We start from the raw sequence: 25,765 nt of genomic DNA, 5'->3' as shown, positions 1-25,765 counted from the left end.
ACGAGGAACAAGCTTAATTAACAAACAAATCAACTAGCACGAATTGAACTAAAGATTATATGGAAAGATGTCACAAATTATTGACAAGTTCTAACGCAAATAAATAAGAAAATACTCAAATAGAAGTTGTAAACAGAAAGAAAGGCTAAGGACCAAGGCTTCACGGGTTTATTCAACGGTTTGGATACACGAATTTCACGCACAGTCAATCATCAACTCATTACTCTTTGCTAACCATACTCACAGAATAATATTGCTAAATCTCTCTCGAGCATCTAACAACCTATGTCAAAATTAGGAAAATCTTCTCTCGATCTCAATCCCTAACAACAACATGCATTCATATCAAGAGCATTCACACGATTCTATGGCAACCTAACTATCTCTAGCCTAGGCATGCATCATAGTAATTCAAACCAAAACACTAACAACCTAATCTTTCTCAAGCATCAAGTTGAAGTATAAAATCATGAACAAGGTAGCTAATCTCGATCAAGCATTAAAAACGGATTTGAATTAAGAAAAGTAGTAGAGAATGGGAATTGAACTTCAATATAATAAATCATATCCATAACCGAATCCTAAACCCGCTACGCCATAGTCCTTAATGGAATTAGTTCATGGCGTAGCGAGAAAACAAAAATAAAATAAAAGAATAGGAAGAAGAAGAAACCATAATTAAATACTCAATTGTAAATTAAAATACGGGAGTTCAAGAGTAAAGGAGAAGAATAAAACTGTATTTGGCGCGAATTGATGAAGAACGGCTCTCCTCTTTTTCTCTATCTCTCCCAAATACTAAGTGAAAACAATAAAAAAGTGCTAAGAGTCCATAAACAAGAGATTGAGAGGTGTATTTGTAGGCCTATGTCGAAATCCTTGGGTTTCTCTTAATTTTCGGAGCAGACTGGGTAATTAAAAGTGATCCAACGGCTCAGATAAACTCAAAATCCGCGTTTCCTCTTTTTTGTCTCAGAGGACCTCGCGGCGCGCGGTTCGAGGGTCGCGCCGCGAGGTTGACATCCCGGCGGACCTCGCGTTCCGTGCTTTATGCTCGGATATCGATTTTGGCGATTTTCGGAACTTCGTGGCACGACCCCCTTGGGTCGCCCCGGGCGCTTTTTCTTCCCGCGCGCACCGTTTTTGGAACGGCCATAACTCCTAGCTCCGATGTCCGATTCTTGCAAATAAATATGCGTTGGAAAGCTAAGAGAGAGCTCTATCTAATTATGGAATTGGACCATCCAAAATCTTTACTTTAAACTCTTAGATTTGTTCACAAGAGGACGCTGTATTTCTTCTTTGCTCTAACTTGGCGAAAAGTCTTCGAATCTTCTCAAAATTGCTCCGTTACTTCACATGATGCTCTACTAACCTCCTTTATACCTCATTTGTTGGAATTGATCTAGGGTTTAAGAAAAAGTTTAACGCTTCGTTAAGCGGCGGAATTTTAAAAAATTTATTTTTCAAGTAAAATAGTTTTTACTAACCTAGACAAAGAGCAAGCACATGTAAATAAAAACTAATATGAGCATAAAAGATTACTAACCTTTTTAGAAGGTTGAACGTTGAGAAGCTTTTGGAAAAGGTTGCAACGTTCGTCTCCCTCGCAGCACGTCTCTCTTCATTTCCTTGTTAACTCGAGCAACCACGAAAGTTTCTATCACTAAATCACTCAAGATAAAAAAGAATTAGTGTGTGGGCACTTTTAAACACTACGACTTAAGAACGAGTCTTGAAGTCGCAGAGCTAAACACTAGGAAAAATGAGGACCTAGGTGCCAAAACAAAAAAACCGAAAATTAACTAGAGAGAGAGAGAGAGGATCAGCCAAGTTCTAGAGAGAGAGTCTCCCAAATCTCTTAAACTTGGATGAATGAAATGTGAAGAATGAGGCTCCTATTTATAGGAGAGGTCTCACATTCAATAAGGTAGTTTCCTCTTCTATAGAATATCACATATTCATGAGCAATATAGTCTTATACCCTCTTTCATTTGGGCGGCCAAGGCAGCCTTCTAGAAGGCTTGAATTTGTTTCCTTTTTTGTTCCTTGCCTTGCCTTTTTCTCACTTGGCCGATTTCCCTTAGTGCATCCATATGCAAATTTGTTTCAACTTTTTCTTTTGGAAAGTATCTTGATACATTTATGCACAAAATATTCTCTCTTTCTCTTGGGTAGTAGGCGCCCAACATGCTCTCTAGAAGGGACTTCTAGAAGCTTCTTCATTTGTTCATGACAACATGAGAAAGACCCATTAAGAATTTTCAATAAAATTCTTATGAAATGAAATTAATCCACAAGGCCCAATTAATCTAATTTGGCCGAGTGACATTAAGTCATCAAATGACCTTGTCAAAAAATTTATTGACATTCATTTCATCCTATGTCTTAAAAGACAAAAATACCCTTTTGACAATTTTCGTTCTTGTTTTGACTTAGCTTCCAGTTTAACTATTCCTACTCGATGTGATTCGTGACAGTGACCTCATGGATCCAAATGAACAAAGCTTGAGCTAAACACTTGGACTCATAAGTTCACAAAACCTTTTCCAAGTTTAGCTTAATGTCAACTGACTCCACTAAAGAGTTGACACTGAAAATCTCTCGGTTCAAATGAATTTATTTTCTACTCAAGAATTCAACCTAATTGTAATGAGTGGATCCATAGAATATTATCAGTGTTTACCCTTCATGAATATCATCAGCTAGTCGGGATTTACAAAATTACCATTTTACCCTTCTAGCTGTTATTTCCTCAACTCCTTTGTCGCTTGTGAATAAGTTAGAAACAATGTATTGACGAGGAGCTAACAAGTCGCATTGTTTCATCCAAAAGAGTCAGGACTCAATTTGGACACTGGCCAGTTCATATATTCACATTCCAAGGAACAAAGCATGAGGTGATATACATTGCATTTCAGCAATCTTGTACATGAATTCCATATCTATGAGAACTTCACAAAGTTACTCATGACATTCTCACAACTTAGTACTTCACCAATAGGCCCTGTTCGGAATCACATAGTGAGTCCAAACTCTGACTTTCTCAAATGAGAATACGTAAGCTATGAAATGACATGTCTCATTTCAAGATTAAGGTAAGCACGATGCAATTCATACGTAGTGACTTGGAGACATAAGAGGTTAAATGGTTTGTTCTTATCTTGTCTCTAGAAGTGCACTGGTCAATTCAGCACCTTCGGAAGATACCTAGAAGAACTATAGAGTCTCCAACTCTCAATGCCCCATAACCAGACATCATAGATTCTCCTAACAATCATACTGAGGTCAATAACCATTTGACCCTTAGATTGCGAATATATCGTTTTTAGCAAACTACGAAGAGTTTGTTCTGCAAATCTACATTTGTCTATTCGTAAGTTGTTTAGTTTGTTTATGGACTAAAGACTAATGTTTTATCATAAAGCTTCAAACAAACAAGGAAGAATGAATGAACGTTTCAACTTTTTATTAATGAATAAGCAATTACAAGCAAGAGTCTTCATGAGACTTTATTACATCAAATGTACAAAATAAAGACTACAACTCTTCTTGTGGGCACCATTGACAACATCATTGGCCTCTAAAACCTATAAGTCTCTCAAAAACACAAAAAAAAACATATCAAATTCTCGAGAACAAGCTCGGATTTAGTTTGAAAAATAGGAGTTTTCCGCGTGATTAACGCACCTATCACTTAGATCTGGTCTTTACGGCGAGGTCGTCTCTTTGACTATGACCGACCCTTATGGCCAGGTGGACATGGTCGAGCTGGAATCCTCAAAGAGCTGGAAAGTGTAGTTGGGCTTAGGCCGACCTGTCGAGATCGCATTAAGCCCATAATTAATTCCGGCAATCGATCTGCAAAAGGGGATATTGGGCTTTGGTCGGACTAAAGCCCAATAAAGATAAATATTTTTAATATTTTATTTTTAACCCCCACAATTAGCCCCCGAATATTTCGAAAATATTCCGAATATTGTGAAATATTAGAGCGAAATCGTTTAGGGTTCCCGAAAAAAAAGGGGAATTTTTTTTTTGAATTCGCACTTATAGACGAAAATCTAGCGCGGCGTGGATTCGTGTCGCGCTCTCAGCGTCTACTTCGAACGCGTGGCACGCTGTCACGTGCCCACGCCAGACGTAGTTGAAAGGTTGGGGAATCGGTTAAGATTTAATCCAATTTTTATATTATTTTATTTGTAATCATTACTCTTTTCTCAAAATTTGGTTTAATATAAAAGCTTATAAATAAGAGAAATTTGAAAAGACTCCTTACTTACTAATAACTTTCAGCGAACTCGGCACAAAAGGTAACTTTTCTTTCTCTTTCTTAGCGTAAAGACTTACTTTTCTCTCTAAACTTTTAAACTCTTTTTACGACTTCGACTTTGAGTTCCCTTAGTTCGGCTAGCGAACTCTAAAGACAGCTTAAACACCTTCAAATATTTTAAATTTCTTCAAACACTCTTCATTCAATATAGAGATGGCATCCTCAGAAATGCCTCCATCGGGGTCCAACCCTTCAAATATTGATGATATATGTTTGCCATCGTCTCTCAAGAGTGGCGATCTTGCATGTTTTCGACAAAAAATATCAAATTTCTCCCGAAGTAGGTCTAATACTTCCTCCCCCATACGTGACGGCGAACACCACTCTTGACAACCGATGCTGCATCTACAAAGTATGGTTGGAACAGTGCGGACTACGATTCCCGATCCTGACGCTTCTCTTTGATTACGTCGAGGCCTTGGGGCTGACCCTTCCTCAGATGTGTCCGAACTTCGTTCGGATGATTCTTGGTTTAATGGTCGTGGCCCACGAACAAGGTGTCGACCTTGACGTGATGGACCTAGTCCGTTTATGCGTCGTAAAGGCAAACTCTAAGCACGACCCGAAGTACTTTTATCTTTCGAAGGCGGCAGGAAAGAGAGTGATCTCGGCCTTCCCTTCGAAGGATAAGTAATGAGGTCGGCGATATTTTTATTTCACTGTTAACGAGCATTCTCTCGGAGACCAAGCTCCTCGATTCAAGTCGAAGTGGGCGAGCTCTCCGAGTAGGCCGATTAAATTAATGATTGTGTTTATATACTTATAGGAGTCGAAGTGTTATACTTAATGATTTTTTTTATATAGAGAAAATCAAAGCTCATTCGAGTCCTCAGCTCGTCGAGAAGCTCGAACTTCTACAAGAAGAACGCGGTGAGTGGCCTTTTATCACCGAAGACAGATTTATTTCGACTGGACTTTGGCCGACCTCCTCCGCAACCTTAGAAGGTTAGCTCGTCCTTTGTTCAAATTCGGTATTTATCTTTGTTATTGTCGTCATATATATATTAATATTATTATTATATATGTTTTTTTAGTCGTCGGGGACAACATGAACACCAACGTCTCTGCTCGTGATGCCAGGCGTCAAAAGAAGTCTGTTACCGGGGTCTCTTCCTCGTCCACCACGCCATTGGTTCCTTCGCAGGAGCCCGAAGTAATGATCACCGGGAGTCGCAACCCCGACGATGTCTTGATCGTCGATATCAAAGGCAGCGCGGTCCCGGTGGCGGCGAACGCCGAGGTCGCCCAGAGTGATCAAGCCCCCGAATCTGCTCCGGCCGCGTCGGGCGGAGAGACGGACAAGTCGGGCGAGCCCTCCGACGGACTCAGGAAAAGGAAGGATCCGGCTCGTCGAAATGACAGCCAAGAAGGAGAAGATGAGGGCGAACTTCCTGGAGAGGAGGGAATCAAGAAGAAGAAGAAGAAGAGCGGCGAAAGGCAGCGCGTGGTCGAAGGGACTGCGAAGAATGGGGACGGGGTCTCCGCACCGGTGTCCACGGTCGGGGTGACCAAATCGGCGCCCCCGAACACAGCGGCCAAGGGAAAATCTTCGGCCACGGCGGCTCGGGCGGCCCAAGAAAGGAGGAGGCTGATACTGGGCGATGGGAGTCTGGTGGAGACTCATTCGAGTGGGGCCCCTGCTCATCGAGACGGACTGGTATCGTGTCATGGCCCAACAGATCACCTCGGTAAGCTTGTGAGAGTTTTATTGAATAGTCGGACTGAAAAACTTGGGGATTTTGTTTAGATTTTGATTTTATTTTTGTGTTCGCAGCTCTCTCACCAGCTCAACCACGGTGTGTTCTATTACGAGGAACATATCAAGAGAGCTCGGGCCGCAGCGGCTAACTCCGAAGAGACGAAGAAGAAAGCGGACTCCCTCTGCGCCGAGCTCAAAGGGATGGGTGAGAAGGTGACCGAGCTTCAAAGAGGACGTTCTGGCCAAGAACGCTCTTTTGGCGAGGTGGAAGATGGTGCAGGCCACCTCGGAGGCGAGGATCAAGGAGCTCGAGGCCTAGGTTGAAAAGGGAAAAAAGGCCATCGACAAATGGGGCGTCCATTCAAGCGCGCTCGCCAAGGAGTTCGCGGGGGCCAAGGCTCGGATAAAAAACAGTGACAGGGATCTTGCCAGTGCCAGGGAGAAGATTGCCAAACTGAAGAGAATGGCCAAGGCCAAGAAGGATAGGGCGATCCTGGCTGCAAGGAAGGCATCACCGATGACGTACCGAGAGCAGATACTAAGTATCGTGCTCAACGGGAAAAAATCGAAGAGGCGATCGTGATCTTGAAAAAGCTGGAGCAGTGTCGGGGTAACAAGGAGCTCATCACCGAAGTTATCAATAACTCAGCCTCCGACTGGTCGAATGAGCTGGAGGATATCGCCGACTACGAGAAGGAGTTTGCCGCCGTCGTTATTCCAGAGGTCGAGGATATTCATTTTACTCCGTATAACGACAGTTCGCCCGCCGATGCTCCGACCGACCCTGAGGTCCGCCCCGAACCCCTTGTCTTTGACGAGCACGGCTTGATGTTGGACTCGACCGAAGAGGTTCTCGCCACCATCCCATAGGCCCAAGAGGATCAGCCATTCACCCTGACCCCGGAGCGCACTGGAACTGAAGCCTCGAACTCTGAGTAAGACGCCCCCGGCCAGACCTGAGTCCGAGCTCGCCATTTTCAAGAAGTCATAATTTTGCGATTATTTATCTATTTCTTTTTTTTATGTTTTATTATCGGGCCCGTTTGTTTTGGGCGAAACCTTTTTTTTTTTTAATATTTTTGAACAATTATAGGGGGCTTCGGTACCCCTATCATTATTATGCTTTATTTTATTCTTATTTTTAAACTTTGTTTCGATATTTTTTGTCAATTATATTACTTTGTCTAGAACTCGAGCATGCGTGAATGTTCGTAAAACTGCCAAGTCATTCAGATCACCTAATTATACTTTAGTATACTCTGAAATGACATTTGATCATGGTCCGAAATGACTTAGGATCCCTCTAAATTTGCTCAAGTCTTTTAGATTTTTGGTGTCTAAAATGTTTCCCTTACAAATTTAGGGCGAAGTCAGATGATCATGTTTTATCTTTAAAATTCGCTAAGTCTTTTAGATCGTAAAAATCTAAAACGTTTCCCTTAGGCCGAAGCATTGTGATATTTGCTAAGTCATTTAGGTCGACTGACATCTAAAATGTTTCACTTAGGCTCGAGTAATCACCCTTTCGTAGTCAAGTCTCTTAGATGGCCGAGATCTATAGATGTTTCACTTGGAACGACATGGGCGAGATTGACCTTATCAAGGGGACGACCTCTTGCTAGGGCGTTACATGGAATGACGATGGGAGGTTTCGGACCTCGCCTGAGTCGAGATGGGATACATAGCGAGCTCGGTCCGGGGTCCGAGGCGAAGTGCATGTTTTCGTTGTGTGGAGACTGTGCTTTTTTTTAAGCTGCCTATGTTCCCTTATACATGGATCAAGTCGGTCGTAGTTCGATTCTTATTGCTTTCAGCAATAGTATTTCTTTAGGTTCGAGACGTTCCATGATCTGATCAAAGTTGGGACACCGTCCAGCGTTTCGAGTAAATAGACTCCGGGACGCACAACCTTGGTGACCATATATGGGCCTTCCCAATTAGCGCCTAGTTTCCCGGAGTTAGCCTCAGCGGTGTTTTGGAAGATTTTTCGGAGGACCAAATCTCCTTCATCAAATCTTCTTACGTTAACGCCTTTATTGTAGAGTCTGGCAATGGATTACCTATAGTGGGATAGCCGTACCAGGGCTGAGTCCCGCTTTTCTTCTACGAGATCCAAGACATCGCACAACGATTCCTTATTTTTGAGCTCATCCTCCGGCGCATGCGTTACCCTAAGGGTTTGCACTTGGTGTTCGATTGGGATGACTAATTCGACTCCATGGACCACGGAAAATGGGGTTTCCCCTGTCGGCCTTCGTGGACGAGTTTGGTAAGCCCAGAGCACACCAGGCAGCTCTTCGGCCCACCGTCCTTTCTTAACATCGAGACTTTTTCTTATGGAATCTACTATGGTCTTATTTGCAGCTTCCGCGTGTCCATTCCCTTGAGGATATCGTGGTGTTGACATCCTCACCTCAATGTTATTGTGGAAGCAAAAGTTCATGAATTTTTTTGATATGAACTGTGATCCGTTGTCCGTTATGATCTTGTAGGGAGTTCAATGTCGACATATTATATTTTTCCAAATGAATGTTGTGACGTCGACATTTTTTATCAAGACGAAGGCGCCTGCTTCGACGCATTTGGAAAAATAATCTGGTAAGATTAATAAAAATCTTAGTCCGCCAAGGGCGGCCGGCATTGGTCCCACGATGTCCATAGACCATTTCATGAATGAGTATGACACCGAAATGGAGGACAACTCTTCTGCGGGTATTTTTATGTTAGGTGCGTGGCGTTGGCATTGGTTGCAGCGGCGCGAGTGCGCCTCACAATCTGCCAACATGGTTGGCCAAAAGTAGCATTGCCTCTTTATTTTGATGGCGAGTGCTCGCCCGCCTGCGTGATTTCCGCATTCCCCATCGTGCACGTCTTCCAGGATTCGCTTAGACTCATCCATTCCGACGCACTTGAGGTAGGGTCCTGCGAAGCTTCTCTTAAACAGGCTTCCGTCTATGATGCAAAATCTAGCGCTTCTCAGCACGAGTTTGCGTTTTGCCATCTTATCGGATGGGACCGTACCAGTCGTGATGTAATGTAGTATTTCATCTCTCCAATCCTCCCTTCTATCGCTATGACTGCGGTAACGGTCATGGCAATAGAAAGTTGTTTGATCGTTTCGACTGGTATGATCCTTTTGAGGTCCGGATCCGAGGTAGATGCTAAGGCGGCCAACGCGTCTACCGAAGTATTCTTACATCGAGGGATTCGCATCAGAGAGAATTCCTTGAAATTTTTTGCAAGATCTTTTACGAATTTCAGGTAATCTTCCATTCGCTCGTCCCTAGTTTCGTATTCTCCAGAGTACTGGTTTGCTACGAGTTGAGAATCGCAGAAAGCTTCCACTTTCTTGGATCCGACTGATGCGGCTAACCTAAGTTCGGCGATTAGTGCTTCGTATTCGGCTTCGTTGTTGGATGCAACAAAGTCGAGCCTGAATGATTGTTCTATGATCTCGCCGTGAGGGGACGTCAGGTGTATTCCTACTCCTGCTCTTTGCTTTGACGGTGCCCCGTCTACTTTGAGTATCCAAATGCCTTCGACTTCAGCCTCGGCGTGATTTCCCTCGGGAGTTCGATGATGAAGTCTGCCAAAACTTACGATTTTGCAGATGTCTTCGTTCGATACTCAATATTGTATTCACTCAGTTCTACGGACCACTTAGTCAACCTTCCTGATTGGTTGGGACTGTGTAAAAAACTTCTCAGCGGATGCGTCGTCATTACTATTATGGCGTGAGATTGGAAATATGGTCGAAGTTTTCGTGGGGCAGAAACGACGGCCAGATCCAACTTCTCCATAGCAAGGTATCAGGTTTCAGCGTCAACTAGTGACTTGCTCGTATAAAATATTGGTCGTTGGTCCCCTTGTTCTTCTCTGACGAGTACTCCGCTAATAGTCGCCTGGGATATGGCGACGTATAGGTAGAGCGGTTCTCCCGCAACGGGTTTTGCCTAGATCGGGGGTGTCGATAGATACTCTTTCAATTTTTTGAACGCCTCCTCACACGTGTCGTCCCATTCGAGCTTCTTGTTCCTTTAAGAAGCCGGTAGAAAGGGAGACATTTATCCGTGGACCGAGAGATGAAGCGGTTAAGGGCAGCAATGTGTCCCGTCAACCTTTAAACTTTCCGCCTATTACGGGGTGAAGGCATTTCTCACAAGGGTGCAGTTGATCCGGATTAGCCTCAATTCCTCGTTGGGTAACTAAGTATCCAAGGAATTTGCCAGATGAGACTCCGAATGAAGATTTGGTGGGATTAAGTTTCATCTGGTACTTGTTCAATACTTCAAAACACTCATCCAAATGCCCTATATGATCATTTTCCCTTAGAGACTTTACGAGGATGTCATCGATGTATACTTCCATTGTTTTTCCTATCTTCTCTTTGAACATTTCGTTGACTAACCTTTGGTAGGTGGCGCCAGTGTTTTTCAGTCCAAAGGGCATGACCTTGTAGCAATACGTGTCTCGGTCGGTGATGAAAGTTGTCTTTTCTTGATCGTCTGGATGCATCGGGATTTGGTTATATCCTAAGAATGCGTCCATGAACGACAGGATCTTATGTCCCGCGGTTGCTTTGACTAGCTGGTCTATATGAGGCAACGGGAAGCTGCCCTTGGGGCATTCTATATTCAGATTAGTGAAATCAACTCATACCCTCCATTTTCCATTCTTTTTCTTCACGACGACGGTGTTTGCCAGCCAATCCGGATATTTTACTTCGCGGATCGAATCTGCACTTAGTAGTCTTTCGACTTTGTCGTTAACAACCCGTGCCTTGTCGGGGCCGAGCTTTCGTCTTTTTTGTTTCACAGGTTTAAAACTAGGATCGACATTAAGTTGGTGAGACGTAAAGTCGATACTTATGCCTGGCACGTCTTCGGTCATCCAGGCGAAGGTGGACTTGTTTCGTTTTAAGAAACAAATTAGCTCTCGCCTCATACAACTTTTGAGTTCGGCCCCGATCCCGACGTGCTTGGAAGGATGGAGCCATCGAGCTGCACTTGGACTGTTATCCCAGTACTTGGCGCGTCGAGGGAGTCGGGTTCTTCTAGTTCAGCAACCTTCTCAGCCGACTTCATGTTCATTAGTTGCTATTGTTCCTCTTTAGTCGCTTTAACGTAATGTTTGTGACTAGTGAGATAGCAGCTGCGGGAGGCTGCCTGATTGCCTCGGATCTCTTTTATCCCCTCAGGCGTAGGGAAACGAATACATTGATGAAAGGTTGAAGGCACAACCCTCATCCTATGTATCCATGGTCTTCCTAAAATGATATTGTAAGGGGAAAGACAGTCTAGTACTTGGAACTCTACTATCTTGTTTATTCCGTTTGTTTTTACTGGCAACTTGATCGTTCCCAAGGACAGAGTAGTTGACCCATTGAAACCTTTCAGTTGGGTTTGTTCTCTTTCGATTTCATCCTCGCTGATTCCCATCCTAGCCAGGGTAACTTTGAAGATAAGATTTACAGAGCTTCCTCCATCGATCAGGACTCTTGCGACCTCGCATTTCGACACGTCGATCGTGATCACTAGTGCATCGTCATGTAGATCTGTTGCCCCACGGCTTCTTTTTCGGAGAACGAGATTTGGATGTCTTGCTCTGGTCTAATTCTGGTGGTCTGATTACTCAACTGATATTGGTAAGCTTTGATCGAGTTAACCGAGCCATTGCAAAACTTTGAACCGCCCATTATGAAGTCAACTCTATGTTTTGCGACGGTCGGCGGGGAATCTGGTTCCTCTTCCTCGGCAGGTCTCAATCTTTTAGGGGATGGGTTGCCCCTTCCTCTGTTGTTGTTGTTGTTAAAAATCTTCTTTTTTTGGCGGGGGTCCTAGATCAATGTCCTTTAATTCCCCCTTCGCATATTTTTCTGCTAAGGCCTTGTGCATGGTCTCGTAATTAACCGTGTCATGGCCGTTAGCCTTATGGAAACTGCAATACGCGTTGGGCTCCCGTGTCCATTTCTTTGCCTGGGGACCTCCCTCTTTACCGTCTTAATCGATGTTGAAGGTGTAATTAGGAGGGACATTTTGCTTTCTGGCGTGAGGCACATCGTCGTGGGGATTGGCCCTGCGGGGGTTGCCCCCAGCATTGACAGGTCGCACCCAAGTATTGGAGGGCGGTTTTTTCTCAGCCGCACGTTGCCTTTCATTTGAAGCGAATTCCTCTTCGGCTTTTGCATAATTCGCGGTTTTGTGAATTACTTCCTCTAACGTAGGGGCGATTAACAGTCATCTCTAGTTTCAGCTTTGAATCATGCCTTAACCCGTTCCTTAGAGAGGTTATGGCGGATTCGTGACATACGTTAGAGATTTTCGAGAGCACATCCTTGTAACGGACCATGAAGTCCTTCAAGGATTCGTTCTCTTTTTGTTGAATCCCCCATAAATCTGCTATGGTCAGATCATCCTCCACGAACATCGAATAATGTTTCAGGAATGCAGCCGACAGTTTGTCGAAACTATCGATAGAGTTCGGCTCGAGTTTGGAGAACCACTCTAAAGTGGATCTAGATAAGCTTTCTGCGAATAGTTGGCAGTAACCTGCCTCCAATTCTCTCTCCGCGAGCATAACCCGTCTCATTGCGACTCTGAAGGACAAGATAAAAGCTTTAGGACTTGAGGTGCCATTATACCGCGGAAGGCGGACCTTTCCGGTATCTCCAAGTTGCACTTCGGTAATATTTTTTTGCAAAATGAGTCCTTCTCGTCTCTTCAACGAGGTGATCTATTTTAGGGGCCGAACTGGTTGTAGAGTGAAATTCTAAACGAATAGCTCTCAGTTCGATCGCTATTGACTCCTTATATCGATCAAGTTCGGTCATGCTGGGTTCGTCCTCATGAAAGAGGCAATTTCCCGTACGGGCAGACGTAACCGCAGTCGCCTCGACAGGGTTACGACGGGTCTGATTCATCCCACTAAAATGTTGGGGAGAGAACATTCGGGAGGTCGCCAAAGGGCGCGGTCCCACATTAGCCTGGAAAGACCCGGATGGCGCTCCAACCGGGGGAGGGGGAGGCAGTCCAGTTGGGTCGATCGTGACTCCTGCGATGACTTTGCCAACAGTCCCCTCAAGCTGGAAGCTTGTGCCGGGAGACTGGTCTGTCCCTTGGGTGACCTGGATCCCGAAGAAGTCCAGACGAACTCCGGGAGGAAGAGCCCGACTCGTCTGTGCAGCCGAGGCTGCTTGACGAGCGGATTATGAGATGGTCGTATCTCCGGACTCCGTCTGAGGGTCCGGCGTGTTCTGAGGGGTCAAGAGAGTATTCAACCGGTCGTTAAGAGCTCGGTTGATCTCTGCATGTGCGTCTATTTTTTGGGTCAACATATCCAAGATTGCCCTAATCCCCGGAGGGATCTCCTCTCCAGATTCATAATGAGTCGGAGTGGAAGACATGATAAAAAGTGTTTTTTTTACGAACTGTTTCTTTCGGGGTTGGTCTTTCTGATATTTTCCACAGACGGCGCCAAACTATTGATGTCGATTTTTGGATCGATCAACAATCACAAATAGTAATGTGCTAGTATTTGATATTTTATTTTGCAAAGGTTTCAGAAGACGTCGTACAAGAAACAATATAGAAATGAAAAGCTACGATAAGAGGAAAATAAAAATAAACTTTATTGATCGTGAAATTAAATTACAAGAGGACGAAGTGACGAAGTCTAGCAGGCGAACTCGACAATGAAAGCAACAATATTATAATAATAATTCAGAAATAAATTCTAAGCTCGTGTGTGCAAATCGACATCTAATCCTCTATTTATAGACGAGGCGGGACTCCTTTGTTCAAGACACGTGTTGATTGATCCGTTCCACATCGTTGGGGTTGAAGTCGTCTTAGATCCGGTCTTTACGGCGAGGTCGTCTCTTTGACTATGACCGACCCTTATGGCCAGGTGGACGTGGTCGAGCTGGAATCCTCAAAGAGCTGGAAAGTGTAGTTGGGCTTGGGCCGACCTGTCGAGATCGCATTAAGCCCAAAATTAATTCCGTCAATCGATCTGCAAAAGGGGATATTGGGCTTTGGTCGGACTAAATCCCAATAAAGATAAATATTTTTAATAATTTATTTTTAACCCCCACAATATACCATTAATTCCAGCATTAAACTTTATATTGAAAGCCGAAATAAAAAACCCAAACAGACCTGTATACGTTACTTGATAGTTGATATACTTTCTTATAATCTCTTCCAAAATCCAAACCTACGAGTCCCAGACTAGAATTCATTAAATTAAAAAGTTTCCACGCGGGATCGGAGGAAATCAGCGAGATCTGGTCAAGGTTGAACGGCTGTGCAACGGGAAACAAATGTCTTGCGCGGGAATCAGCGAGATCGGAGCAGATTTGACGATGAAAGTGGTGATAAACTCATACCCATTTTCTCGTCCGATTCTGCAGGAAGTGAGCGAGAATGAGAGAGTTTTCTTCACTTCGTAACACAATTTTGACGAGATATGGAGAAAAAAGATGCGCGAGATAACGTGCGAGAACTTGCGGAAAAATAGCCCAATTTGTGAGTTTTCATCAACTCGCTCTTGCGACTTTTCAAAATGAGAGATCTTACGTGAAATTTAAATAGTTGAGAAAGTTTTCTCTTGCAATTATTTCTCCTTGCTGCGACAGGATTTATGACCTTTATTTATTATTTTTGGTACTTTTCAGAAGCTGTGAATGCGTACACGAAATTCAATACCCTCCTCTAATGGCATGTATCGAAGCTATACATTAAATCAACAAGACAAATACCATAAAACATGGAATACCAACGCAAAGACCACGTTACTGCAATTAAACACATTATATAATACAGGTTTTTATCGTAGGATAGATAGAATTATCGACTCGGACTTTTAACCGGGAATATATCAATAAAAACTACTTTCACAAAAAATAAACTTTGTCACGTGTCAACGAAAAGTCAGAGAGAAGGAAAAATTATCCAGCTGTGAGCTCTACGCTATGCAACAAAAACACGTCTAAGTCTTATAAAAGGCGTGAATGGGAAAAAATGCACAAAATTAGATTAATAACTCGAATAATTCTTTCTACAAAAAGAAAAAGAGGCGAAACTTCAAGCAACTTTTGATACGCATACATACATGATACATCTTCAACTTGGTGAAAAAATCTAATTGATTTGATATCTTCAACGAGTCCGTGTTATAACTTATAATATAACATCATTTTACTTATATATTAAGGAAAAAGTATAGTTAATCTGATCCTGTCGCATTATAAAAGGGAAAAACACAAACGCGTGAGTCCATTTCTGCTCTAGTCAATCCAATTTACTGTCTTAATTTATTGGTAACTGTGGTTATCATCCAATAAAATAAATACCGCTATGTTTTTGCAGATAGCAAATATCAAACAAATTACAACGACTTCAAAATATCCCACTCATATAATTGCAGTTGAAAAAAAACATAAAATACACGAGATTCTTATCCGGGATAAGTACAATAAAATAACAATAAAAAAGCTTAAATTTTTGTTTAATTATTTTTCACATTCTAAATCTCATGCTTTTGCGACTCTTTTCCTCAAACTCTCTCGGTGATAGTTATATTCCTTCAATATTTATTTCTCCACATGTAAGGCGTCGAAGTGGACTTCCTAAAAACTGTGTCCAAATTTTATTTTCAATTTTAATTTTTTAAAAATCATCCAATTATTTCTCACTTGGGACCGAAAAGAAGAAGATACGAATTGCTTAATTAGCATTCTGAGTTCGGCTCTATCCCACACAATTTATATATCAACTAGCTAAGTCAATCTCTCTCTCTCTCTCTCTCTCTCTCTCTCTGACAAAAATGTCTTCCTCTGCGGCCGCGCCCACGCTCCTAACCCTACTACTCCTCCTCACAGCCACCGCCTGCACGGCCAGCTTCACCTGCAACCAAGCTCCTCGCGCCACGTGTCGCGCGCTCGTAGACTACGTTCCGGTAAACGACACATCATTCGCAGCGATCCAGTCCCTCTTCGGCGTCAAGAAGCTCTACGACCTCCTCGGCGCAAACGACATCCCGATCTCCCTCTCCGCCGCCTCCGACCGAAACGCCACCGTCAAATCCGGTCAGCCCGTGAAGATTCCGTTCTCCTGCGCGTGCAAAAGCGGCACCGGAACCTCCGCCGGAGGTCCGGTGTACGCCGTGAGGAGCGGCGACACGCTGGACGGAATCGCGAAGCAGGTCTTCGGAGGCCTAGCGACGTACCAGGAGATCGCCGCGGCGAGCGGAGTGAAGAACGTGGACCTCATCAAAGTGGGGCAGAATCTGACGGTTCCGATCCCCTGTAGCTGCGACAGAGTGGACGGCCTTGAAGTGGTGCACTACGGACACGTGGTGGCTCTTGGGAGCGAGTTGAAGTCAATCGCGGCGGTTTACGGTACGACCGAGGACACGCTGCTCCGCCTCAACAACATGACTAATGCGACTGAACTCAAGGCCGCTCAATTGCTTGATGTTCCTCTCAAAGGTCACTCGCTTCTCTTTCTCTCTCTCTCTCTCGTTCATTTTAAGAAAAAATGTAGAAAATAGCTTCAAACTTATTGATTAACAAAATAGTCAAAGTTTCAACTTTTCAGCAAAGTAATCAGATTTACGTTTTCCAATTTTTTTTTACAACTAAGATTAAAATTTTTTACGATTGTTATAAACAATTTATCGTCTTAAAAAAAAATTAATCTCGGGGTTAAATTTTTTTTTTTAAATCAGATTGTTGCACATTTTGACTATTTCGTTAAATTGAGACAAATTTTGATTATTTTGTAAATTCATCTTTAAATTGACTATTTAACTACGTCACCCTTAATTTTAATTAATATTTATTTTCTTCACACAATTTTATGTTTATGTCGTCAAGTAGATTCACGCAAATTTAATTATTGGACAAGTTACAGAAGATATATATTTATATATTAATTACATTTAATGTTTCAAATGACACGGGATGGAGTGATTAAAAAACAGCTAAGACAAGTTGTTTTTTATATTTGGATGATTAGTTTATAAACTAATCTAAACAGTTTTTTTTCTTAATTTTTTTTAAACATATGAAGAAAAGGATACAAGGGTTTGTAGTTTTAGGCTTCACGGGAAAGCGATGACTAAATAAAAGTGGACAGTAATTTTATTTTTCAAGTCCACGCGTCGTCGTTAGTCATATCGCTATCATACGTTTATATGCGTTAGTGTTGCATAGGAGGGACCATGATTGAAGTCTTGAACAATTAAATTCATTAAATTACTTGGTGAAAAACAAACAATTAAATAACATGTTGTCTTGTGACCTCGGTTAGGTTATATTATTATCCATTATATATCAGTAGACTAATTGGACGCCCTTTCTTTTTCATTATTAATGTTTATAAGAAAGAAAAAAAAACACGATAGGGTACGTAATAAAATTATATCCTTCATTTTCAAGTGTACCATAATATGTTTGATATCACTTTATGCGGTGAATAATATGTTTTATTGTGATTGTTTGTCATATATTGTTTATATTTTAGGGCCTTTAATTAAGTTAAATACTTAATTAATGAATTTGTAAAAATAATAAGGTAATACCTATTATTTACCCAAAATCTTATATGCTATACCCATCGATCGTATCTACACCAAATTTCACTGCCATTTTCTTATTCTCACCCTTTGTCCAATACAATAATAACCCACACTCTATTCACGACACATCACTTCTCCAAAATGAGCAATTTGCTTTGGAAGTGTTGTTCTTGTGTTTGATTCGCCAAGTCATCAATCACTTTCCATTTCCAAATTCATATTATGGAATAGTGTTACTTTGTTTGTGGTGTCCACTGCGAAAAGTGATTTGTATTATTAGATTTAGGTGGGGTCTATCACTTCCAAAACTTCCTTACCTTTTTTGGTGGGGGATATTTTTGTTCTATCCTAGTGTCGCAAGATTTCCATTTATGACCCAGTTGAGCAAAACTATTCATAATTGAATCATTGTATTTGACCCCACTCTGATAGTGTGCATTTTTCGTAGTGAAGATTTGTTTTTTTTTTTTTTTTTGTTTTTTTGTTTATTTTGAATTGTTTTTTTTTTTTTTTTTTTGAAACTAGTGAAAGATTTGTTAAGGGAAAATGACACTTGTGTTTTAGTGAAATATCGAGTTTAATCTTTGGTTTTAAAAAATGTCGAGATCATACTCTCTGTTTAACTAAAATGTCGAAATTATACCCTGAAATAGATAATAGTACCACAAATATTCTTTTAATTGACGTTGACTATAATATTTATATGTAAACACCAATTATCTTTATTCATTCGCGTCATATATGTAATTTATTAAAAAACTAAAAAATAAACAACAGTCTCTTAATCGTGAAAAACGCAAAAAGAGGCAAAATGGTAAAAATCGACAGTTGATAGTCATCAAAATTACAGATTCGAACAGAGAATTCAGGATTTAGAATTGCAATTCGAACACAGAATGAAGTCATCTCTTGGGAGATATGAATTTTATTATTTAATTTCAATTTAAAGCTATTTTTATTTCAAAATTGGAAATTTGGAAGTTAGGATACTGTTTTGAATTTGATTCGGTTTTTCTTATATAAGAGTTAATATCAATGAAAGAGAGATTTGTGACACTGTTATCCATTTCAGGGTATAATTTCGTAATTTTAGATAAACAGATGATATGATATCGACATTTTTGAAAACCAAAAGTTAAAATTGACATTTCACTAAAACACATGGTATATATGTATGGTATATATGTGTTATTTTCTCATTTGTTAATCGGTTATTATTGTGCCTCGTATATTCAATCCAAGCTTCTAATTCTACATGTACATATCATATTTGTAAATCTAACTTTGATTTTGAAACTTTTTTTAAAACTTTTGTTACACCAGTTTTCTGAAGGATTTACTGCAACAATTATTGATTTGTTAGCGATGAGTATGGCACTATATAAATGAACCCAGTGTAAGAAAAAAAAAAGATAATTAGAAAGGGGTCTTGGAAATTCATAACTAAAACTCAAAATTAATAGGAGAAATTCTACCGATACGTCATTTCAAGATGTTAATTAAAAAATATCTCGCATCTTAAACATTTCATAATATCTTTTATTTTTAACTAATTTTGACCTATTTTCTAAATAAAAAAGTAAATGACACTATAAACAATTAAAAATTAATTAAAATTAAAATGTAAACAACGAAAAAATACATTAAAATGAAAGAAATAAAAACAACAATACAGAATTTGAGATATTAAGTTTGAACAGAAGGAATAATATTCACGTATTAATATCAAGATATAGGCCTATTTTTCAATTCTCGCCTTGGGCCCTTAGGAATGTTGAGTCTGCCTTGAACATGATATCAGAGTCTAAACAGCACTTAATAACAAGCACCCAAAATATAATTTAGCCTTAGATGATGATCTAAAATGAACCACCTTATTGAGAAGATATGTTGACTCATAGAAAGTCTAATATATTATATTGGAGCTAATTTGTCTTTCTGTTTCTCATGTCACAGCTTGCTCGTCCCAAATGAAAAACAACTCGTTGGAAAGTTCGTTGGTCGTTCCAGACGGGACGTACGTCGTCACAGCTCAGCAGTGTGTCACGTGCCGATGTGATGCCTCAAACAACTTGACGTAAATTCATCCCATTTTAGCTATTTTTCCGACTATAGGATTAAACATTTTCAACAATATTTTTAATCTTGTTAATTTTTTTATGTCGCGGTAGATTGCAATGTGTACCATCGCAGCTGAAACCGATCCAATGGAGTTCGTGTCCTTCGACTCAGTGCGATGATAGTAATTTGGGCATTGGCAATGTTACAAAAAATTCTGGTGGCTGCCAAGCTTGTTCCTATGCAGGTTATGATAATACAACTATCTTCACTGCTCTAATCCAACAGTCTACTTGTCCAGGTGAGATTATTATCTGATCGATTTCAATTTTTTTTGGTTTTATTCTTGTATCAATTAATGAGGCAAATTTTTTATCTGCCTTGTATTGAAAGAAACAATCTCACGGGCAATTTGTTAAGAGCAGGGTGAAAAGAGTAACATCAAGGACATGGAAAACAACATAAACTTTAGGACTTGGGAAAATTATTATTATTTTTTTTTCTTATAACATAATCTTTATCGGTAGTATATATATATTTTTATTTTTCTCTGGTCCAAATCTCACTCAATCTGATTTTTTTCCTTTCTTTTCTTTCATTTAATGTGATAATACAGGTGAAAAAAATAACGGCGTTTCGAAGATGGGCATGCAAGTTTGGAGTTGGAACTTATTGCTCACGTCTTTCCTCGCGGTTTTACATGCTTTTGCTCTCTTTTGATTATGAAATGTTCAAGTTTTGTTGTATTACCTACGACAACATTGTTTTGTGTATTAGATGTCAATTTTTGTGTTGATAAATTTAAAATAATGATGGTGTTTTCAAGAGAAAGTGTGCATGGTTTTTTTTTAATTGAGTAAACATACCCTTTATGCTTATGCATATCTATTTTTATTTTTAAAGAACTAAAAAAAATGTAAAAAAGCTTTTTTAGGATTATACAAATTTTAAAAGAACAAATCAATTTTTAATTTTTTTTTCTACATATGAGAACTACAAAAAAAAAAATCCATTATTTTGATTGAAAGAGATACTAATCGAGTGAAAGCAAAAACGAACAAAGTTTTATACAAAATAATGAGATACTTCATGAATCATTCATTAATATACAATCTATGAATTGCCAATTTGAGCTTTTACCTTCTATTTGATGTTAGAATATCCATTGTAACATTGAAGCTAAGTAATTAGTAAGGAAGTTGCTATTTTACTTGCTAGGTTTCATTATTTTATTGGAAAAAGTTAGACGGAGGTTGTCATTTTCCAATGAGTTGTGATCTTGAGATCGCAATGATATAAGAGGGAGCATTCACAAAAATTGATCGAAAATTGGTTAAACCGATAACCGAACCGATCCGGAACCGAAATTCGGTGCCACGTCATCAAACCGAAAATTCGGTTCGGTTAACCGAAACCGAATTTAAGAATCGGTTCGGTTATCGGTTTTGAAAATCCAAAAATTCGGTTATCGGTTATTTAACCGATTTTTTTTATCCAGTTTTGAAACCGGATAACCAGTTTTAAACCGGATAACCGATTTTAATCGGTTAACCGATTTGAACCGGATAACCGATTTGGATAATTATAACATCTTTAAAACTGGTTAACCAGTTTTGAAATCGGTTAACCGATTTTTTCGGTTAACCGGTTTCGAAACTGGTTAACCAGTTTTAAAACGGTTATAAAATCGGTTATCGGTTTTACAAAACCGGTTAACCGATTTTTCGGTTAACCGATTTTTCGGTTTTTGACCAATTCGGTTCGGTCATTGGTCCAAAATTTTCAAAACCGAAAATTTGGTTTCGGTTTTCAAATTGGTCCAAAACCGAACCGAACCGAACCGATTTCACCCCTACCATTCATATAGGTGTCCTTGTTGGATTCGTTAGGGTTCGTTTTAGTCAAAGGGATGAATTTATTGCTCGAGATCTTATGGGCGGGTTCAATTGAGGTTGAGAATACGCTCATGACCATGGCTTGGTCGATATATTTTTTAGGTACATCTCATGAGAGTGTGAAATGTAAAAACTTTTTTATGTTTTTTTTTTTGCTCGAAAATTTTCTATGGTTTTGTTGTTGTTGTTAGAAATAGCTGGGGAAACAACCCAAAAATACATAGCTAGAGAAACATCTTTTTTTTTTTTTTGAAAATTCCTAGATCTACTATCTCCCCTTCTTCCTTTTTTTCTCTACAAAGAAACTTAGGTTCTGTTTGGTTGTCATCTCCAAAAAAGTTTTTTACTTTTCAAATGATAAAAATAAAAAACAAAATGAAAAAAACTGTTTGTTTCTTCATTTATAAATCTAAACTTGAGTTGTATTGCAATTGTTTTTCATTTTTCTTCATAAAATCTGAAAAGTGTAAAAAGGTGTTTTTCATTTTTTTTAACTCTTTTTTCCAAACTCCTCTTTCTCTCTCCCGTTCGTGGAGTTCTTTCTCTCTCCCTGCCTCTTTCTCTCTCCTTGCCTCTTTCTCTCTCCTTGCCTCTTTCTCTCTCTTCTTCTTCACTCTCCACAATCACCGAGCCAACCTCCACCGCGCCACTGCGAACCACCGTCTTCTCCGGTTTCCACCGAATCAACCTCTGTCGATCTCCCCACTCACTGCCTTCACTGATCTCCGGTCATCTTCACGGTTGTCTTCTCCGATCGTCTTCTCTGGTTGTCTTCTCCGGTTGTCACTGAGTCAACCTCCGCCGCTCTCACTGCCGTGTCCAGATCGCGGATCTGTCGGAGAACCGTCGCGAGCATCCGATGAGGCAATTGAAGCTCCAGATTGAGGGCATGGGTCTCATATCGGTCATGGCCAGAAGTTTTTTTTTTTTTTTTTTTTTAATGTTAAAAAATGAAAAAAAAATGAGAGAGAGAGTTATACGGTACCAAACAACTTTTTGAAAATAACTACACAAATATTTTTCACAACAATTATAGAAAACTAAAAAACAAAACTAAAAATGAATTGAGTAATAACCAAACAAAACCTTAGAGATTCTTGATTCTCAACCTCCCTCCACTAATACAAAAACAGTTTTTAGAAGCGATAAAAGTCGCTTGTAAAAGCCGAAATGTTGCTTCTAAAAATCCACTGCTAAAGGTCAGTCGCTTCTAAAAATTAGAAGCGAAATTTTTAGAAGCGACATATCGCCTCTAAAGCCGCTTATAAATGAAAAATTTGGCGCCGGAAAAAGCTCCCGCGAAATGGGGGAAGGGTTTAGAAGCGACTTTAGAAGTGTATTGTCGCTTTTAAATCTTTCCTGCCATATTGCGGGTAATATTTATAAGCGACTTTAAAAGCAGATTGTCGCTTCTAAAAGTATTGGTTTCTATTTTTTTTAATTTAATTTAATTTTTAGAAACATAAAATTAAAAGTTTCATTTATACCAAAATACGTAGTAATAAAATAAGAAGCCAAAAATTTTAAGGGTTTAGAAGCGTTTTTAGAAGCGAAAGTCGCTTCTAAATTAAAAAAGCGTCGTCGTTTTGATTAAAATCTAAAAATTTTGGCGGAAACAACAAGAAACTTAAAATTTTAACAGATTGGCGGGAAATATTTAGAAGCGACTTGTCGCTTCTAACCTCAAACATAATGACTTTTTCATGTTAAGATGATTGTATATCCGTGGAATAGGTTAGAAGCGACTTGTCACTTCTAAAGGTAAAATATCGCTTCTAATTAGAAGCGACTTGTCACTTCTAAAATTGTGCGTCGCTTCTAAAAGTCATATTTGTAGTAGTGCTCATACATCTAGGGAATGAGACATCACTTTCCGGTGTTCTCCAATATAGGGGAAGATAGGAGTTTTGGTCATCTTCTTTAAACCATCAATTTTAGAGCATTTCAAGCCATTCTCGCCGGATTCTACCTCACCCATTCCGTCGTATTCTGCCTCTCCTATCTCGACGGTGCTCAGATTCGGTCTCATCTTCACCACCTCCATCTCCGAACCTCTCGACGGTTCGTTACGGTTGCCCTCTCCCTCCGCCTCCCCCGGCTCCGTGGCCTGTTCCATGGCAACTCCCCCGTGCGTTGGTGGTGTTTATTGTTTCTTGTGGTGTGCTTTTTAGAGAAGATGTGTTAGTTTTAACTTAGTTTATCTATTGCATTATTTATAGTGTTTAAGCTTTGATGCTTTGTCCACTACACTAGGGTGGTTTTTGTGTTCAAAAAATGACTTAGTCATCTATTGGGTACTTAGTTTGAGTTTTTTGTTAGTCTTTTGGCGGTGCAAGCGTTTCTTGCCACAGTTGGTGATGTTCTCGAGCACTTTAATTTGTTCACTAACCTTTGATGATTTTTTTTGAAAGAGCTAATGAGTTGCTCGAATTTTAGTGTGATAAATATTCTGGTCTTCGAAAGTCGTGCTTTCATCTGATTTTAAAATCGAATCATGGTTGTCTTGAGGTCTCATGTAATCTTGTTAATAGATGTAAAATGTTTGTGCTTTAGGGTTTCATGCCTATTTTCTATTGAAAGCCTTTGACAACTTATAAAAAAAAATCATTTAACACACCCCGTGTTCGCTCTAGTAAACACCGCAAACTATGCCAAATTATGAGCAACCTAATTATCATTTCTATACATAAAAGAAACAGAAAAAATAAAGGGACTCTCTAAAGCCGCGATCTCTTTGAGAATAAGACCAAGATCCGAAGCCGGTTTGGACATCATCTTACACCCGTTTACCACCTCAATGTTGTCCTGGTTGAATTACCACATTCGTCCATCCAAGTTTCCACACCAATGTAGCCCTCAAAGAACCTCCATGGCCTCCGCTAAAGGGGGTGAGAAGCGCCAACTGGAGAAGGTGATATGAGATGCAATGACCACACCTTCATGATTCTAAATAATGTAGGGTGGGCCAAAATAGCCTGTACGGTTGTCAAGAGTCGCATCCACGCTAATCACAATGACCCCCAAACTCGGATGGACCCAAGAGGGATCAATCCTTCCTTCTTTCCGTAAGGGCCTTCAAAACTCCAACGACCCCTCGGTACTCCTCTAAAAATCCACTCACCCACTCGATCTACTCACCCGGCCTCCACATTAAAATAAAAAAGCCTTTCTATGTTGAAGCTTAAGTTATCCTTTGTAGTTTGTATTTTAATTTTAAATATAATTGAGGATTCACTCAATGACAAGGGTAAGGTTGAACATATTAAAACATGATTATAATCAATGTGGGTACATTCCAAGTAGGAAGATACTCTTCCATTTTCAACGCTCGGTCCGCATCCCTTCAAATATTCCCCCCCTCTTATTTTTTTAGATATAAATATCAAGATCATTAATCCTTAATTCCTTATAGATATTTAATTTGGGAAATTGACACAAATAATACCATTGCAATGTCGCTTACCAAATATAGCCCAAAATGAAAAATTTGACAAAAGTAGTACTTATGGTAGGTGAGAGAAATTAATTTTTCCCCGATTACCCTCAACCCTATCATCTCCTCATTTACGTTTTTTTCTTCTGAAAACCAAGTTTGGCCGATTATTTTTTCTTTTCTTCTCCCTCGTTTGGGTCTGAGCTGGAGAAGTTCACGAAGCTTGCTTGAGTTCTTCATCACTTGGGTCGCCGAAATCTTGCTCGTCGACGGTAAGTTTCCTACCCCCAACTCTATTCCCCAACTTCTCACGCTAAAAAAACTGAGACCCATTTTTTTTCCTTCTTCTTCCTCACGCCCATTTGAAACCCATTTGAAACTCAACGTTTTTCTTCTTCTTCCTCGCCGGAATCTGAACACGTTGTCGCCATAATCTCTTCTTCTTCCTCTAAAACCCATAGTGGTTGTTCAATATTAAAGATCCAAGTTCATCTTCGTTCAAATCAAAGATCCAAAATTCTTCAAACAAATTTTGGTAAGTTCTTCCTATCTTTAACATACAAGAACATGTTTAATTGTTTTGATTCATGTTGAAATAGGTTCCATTGTGTTTGAGTGTGATTTGTTTGTCAAAATGGTGTTTTTTGTTGAATTCCCGATTTTCCCAGGGTGTCACGAAGTGAATCAGTTCGTGACACTAGTGTCACGAAGTGGATCCAGTTCGTGACACTTCCCGATTTTTCCAAGGTGTCACGAAGTGAATCCAG

At 40.1% G+C, this 25,765-nt stretch overlaps 1 protein-coding gene across 1 annotated transcript; it reads left to right on the top strand.

Annotated features, from left to right (window-relative positions):
• Positions 1 to 15,692: 15,692 nt before the first annotated feature.
• Positions 15,693 to 20,546, top strand: LYM2 (lysm domain GPI-anchored protein 2 precursor). Its single transcript, XM_089621552.1, has 4 exons — positions 15,693 to 16,521; positions 19,569 to 19,689; positions 19,784 to 19,971; positions 20,287 to 20,546. Exons 1-4 carry the CDS (start codon positions 15,858 to 15,860, stop codon positions 20,388 to 20,390), a joined length of 1,077 nt encoding a protein of 358 aa, XP_089477678.1. The 5' UTR covers positions 15,693 to 15,857; the 3' UTR covers positions 20,391 to 20,546.
• The last annotated feature ends 5,219 nt before the right edge of the window (positions 20,547 to 25,765 follow it).

The sequence above is a fragment of the Urtica dioica genome, chromosome 8 (genome assembly GCF_054948205.1).
Source record: "Urtica dioica subsp. dioica isolate 48M chromosome 8, U.dioica_male_clone48M_v1_H2, whole genome shotgun sequence".
In the NCBI taxonomy this organism is placed as follows: Eukaryota; Viridiplantae; Streptophyta; class Magnoliopsida; order Rosales; family Urticaceae; genus Urtica; species Urtica dioica.
This window is presented reverse-complemented; position numbering and strand designations above follow the sequence as displayed.

What these genes read in the sequence shown, in the direction of transcription:
- LYM2 (XM_089621552.1), top strand. Translation starts at nt 15,858, where the DNA reads ATGTCTTCCTCTGCGGCCGCGCCCACGCTCCTAACCCTACTACTCCTC. An exon ending in GCTTGATGTTCCTCTCAAAG is followed by an intron (nt 16,522 to 19,568) that starts GTCACTCGCTTC and finishes CTCATGTCACAG; the next exon opens with CTTGCTCGTCCCAAATGAAA. An exon ending in GATGCCTCAAACAACTTGAC is followed by an intron (nt 19,690 to 19,783) that starts GTAAATTCATCC and finishes ATGTCGCGGTAG; the next exon opens with ATTGCAATGTGTACCATCGC.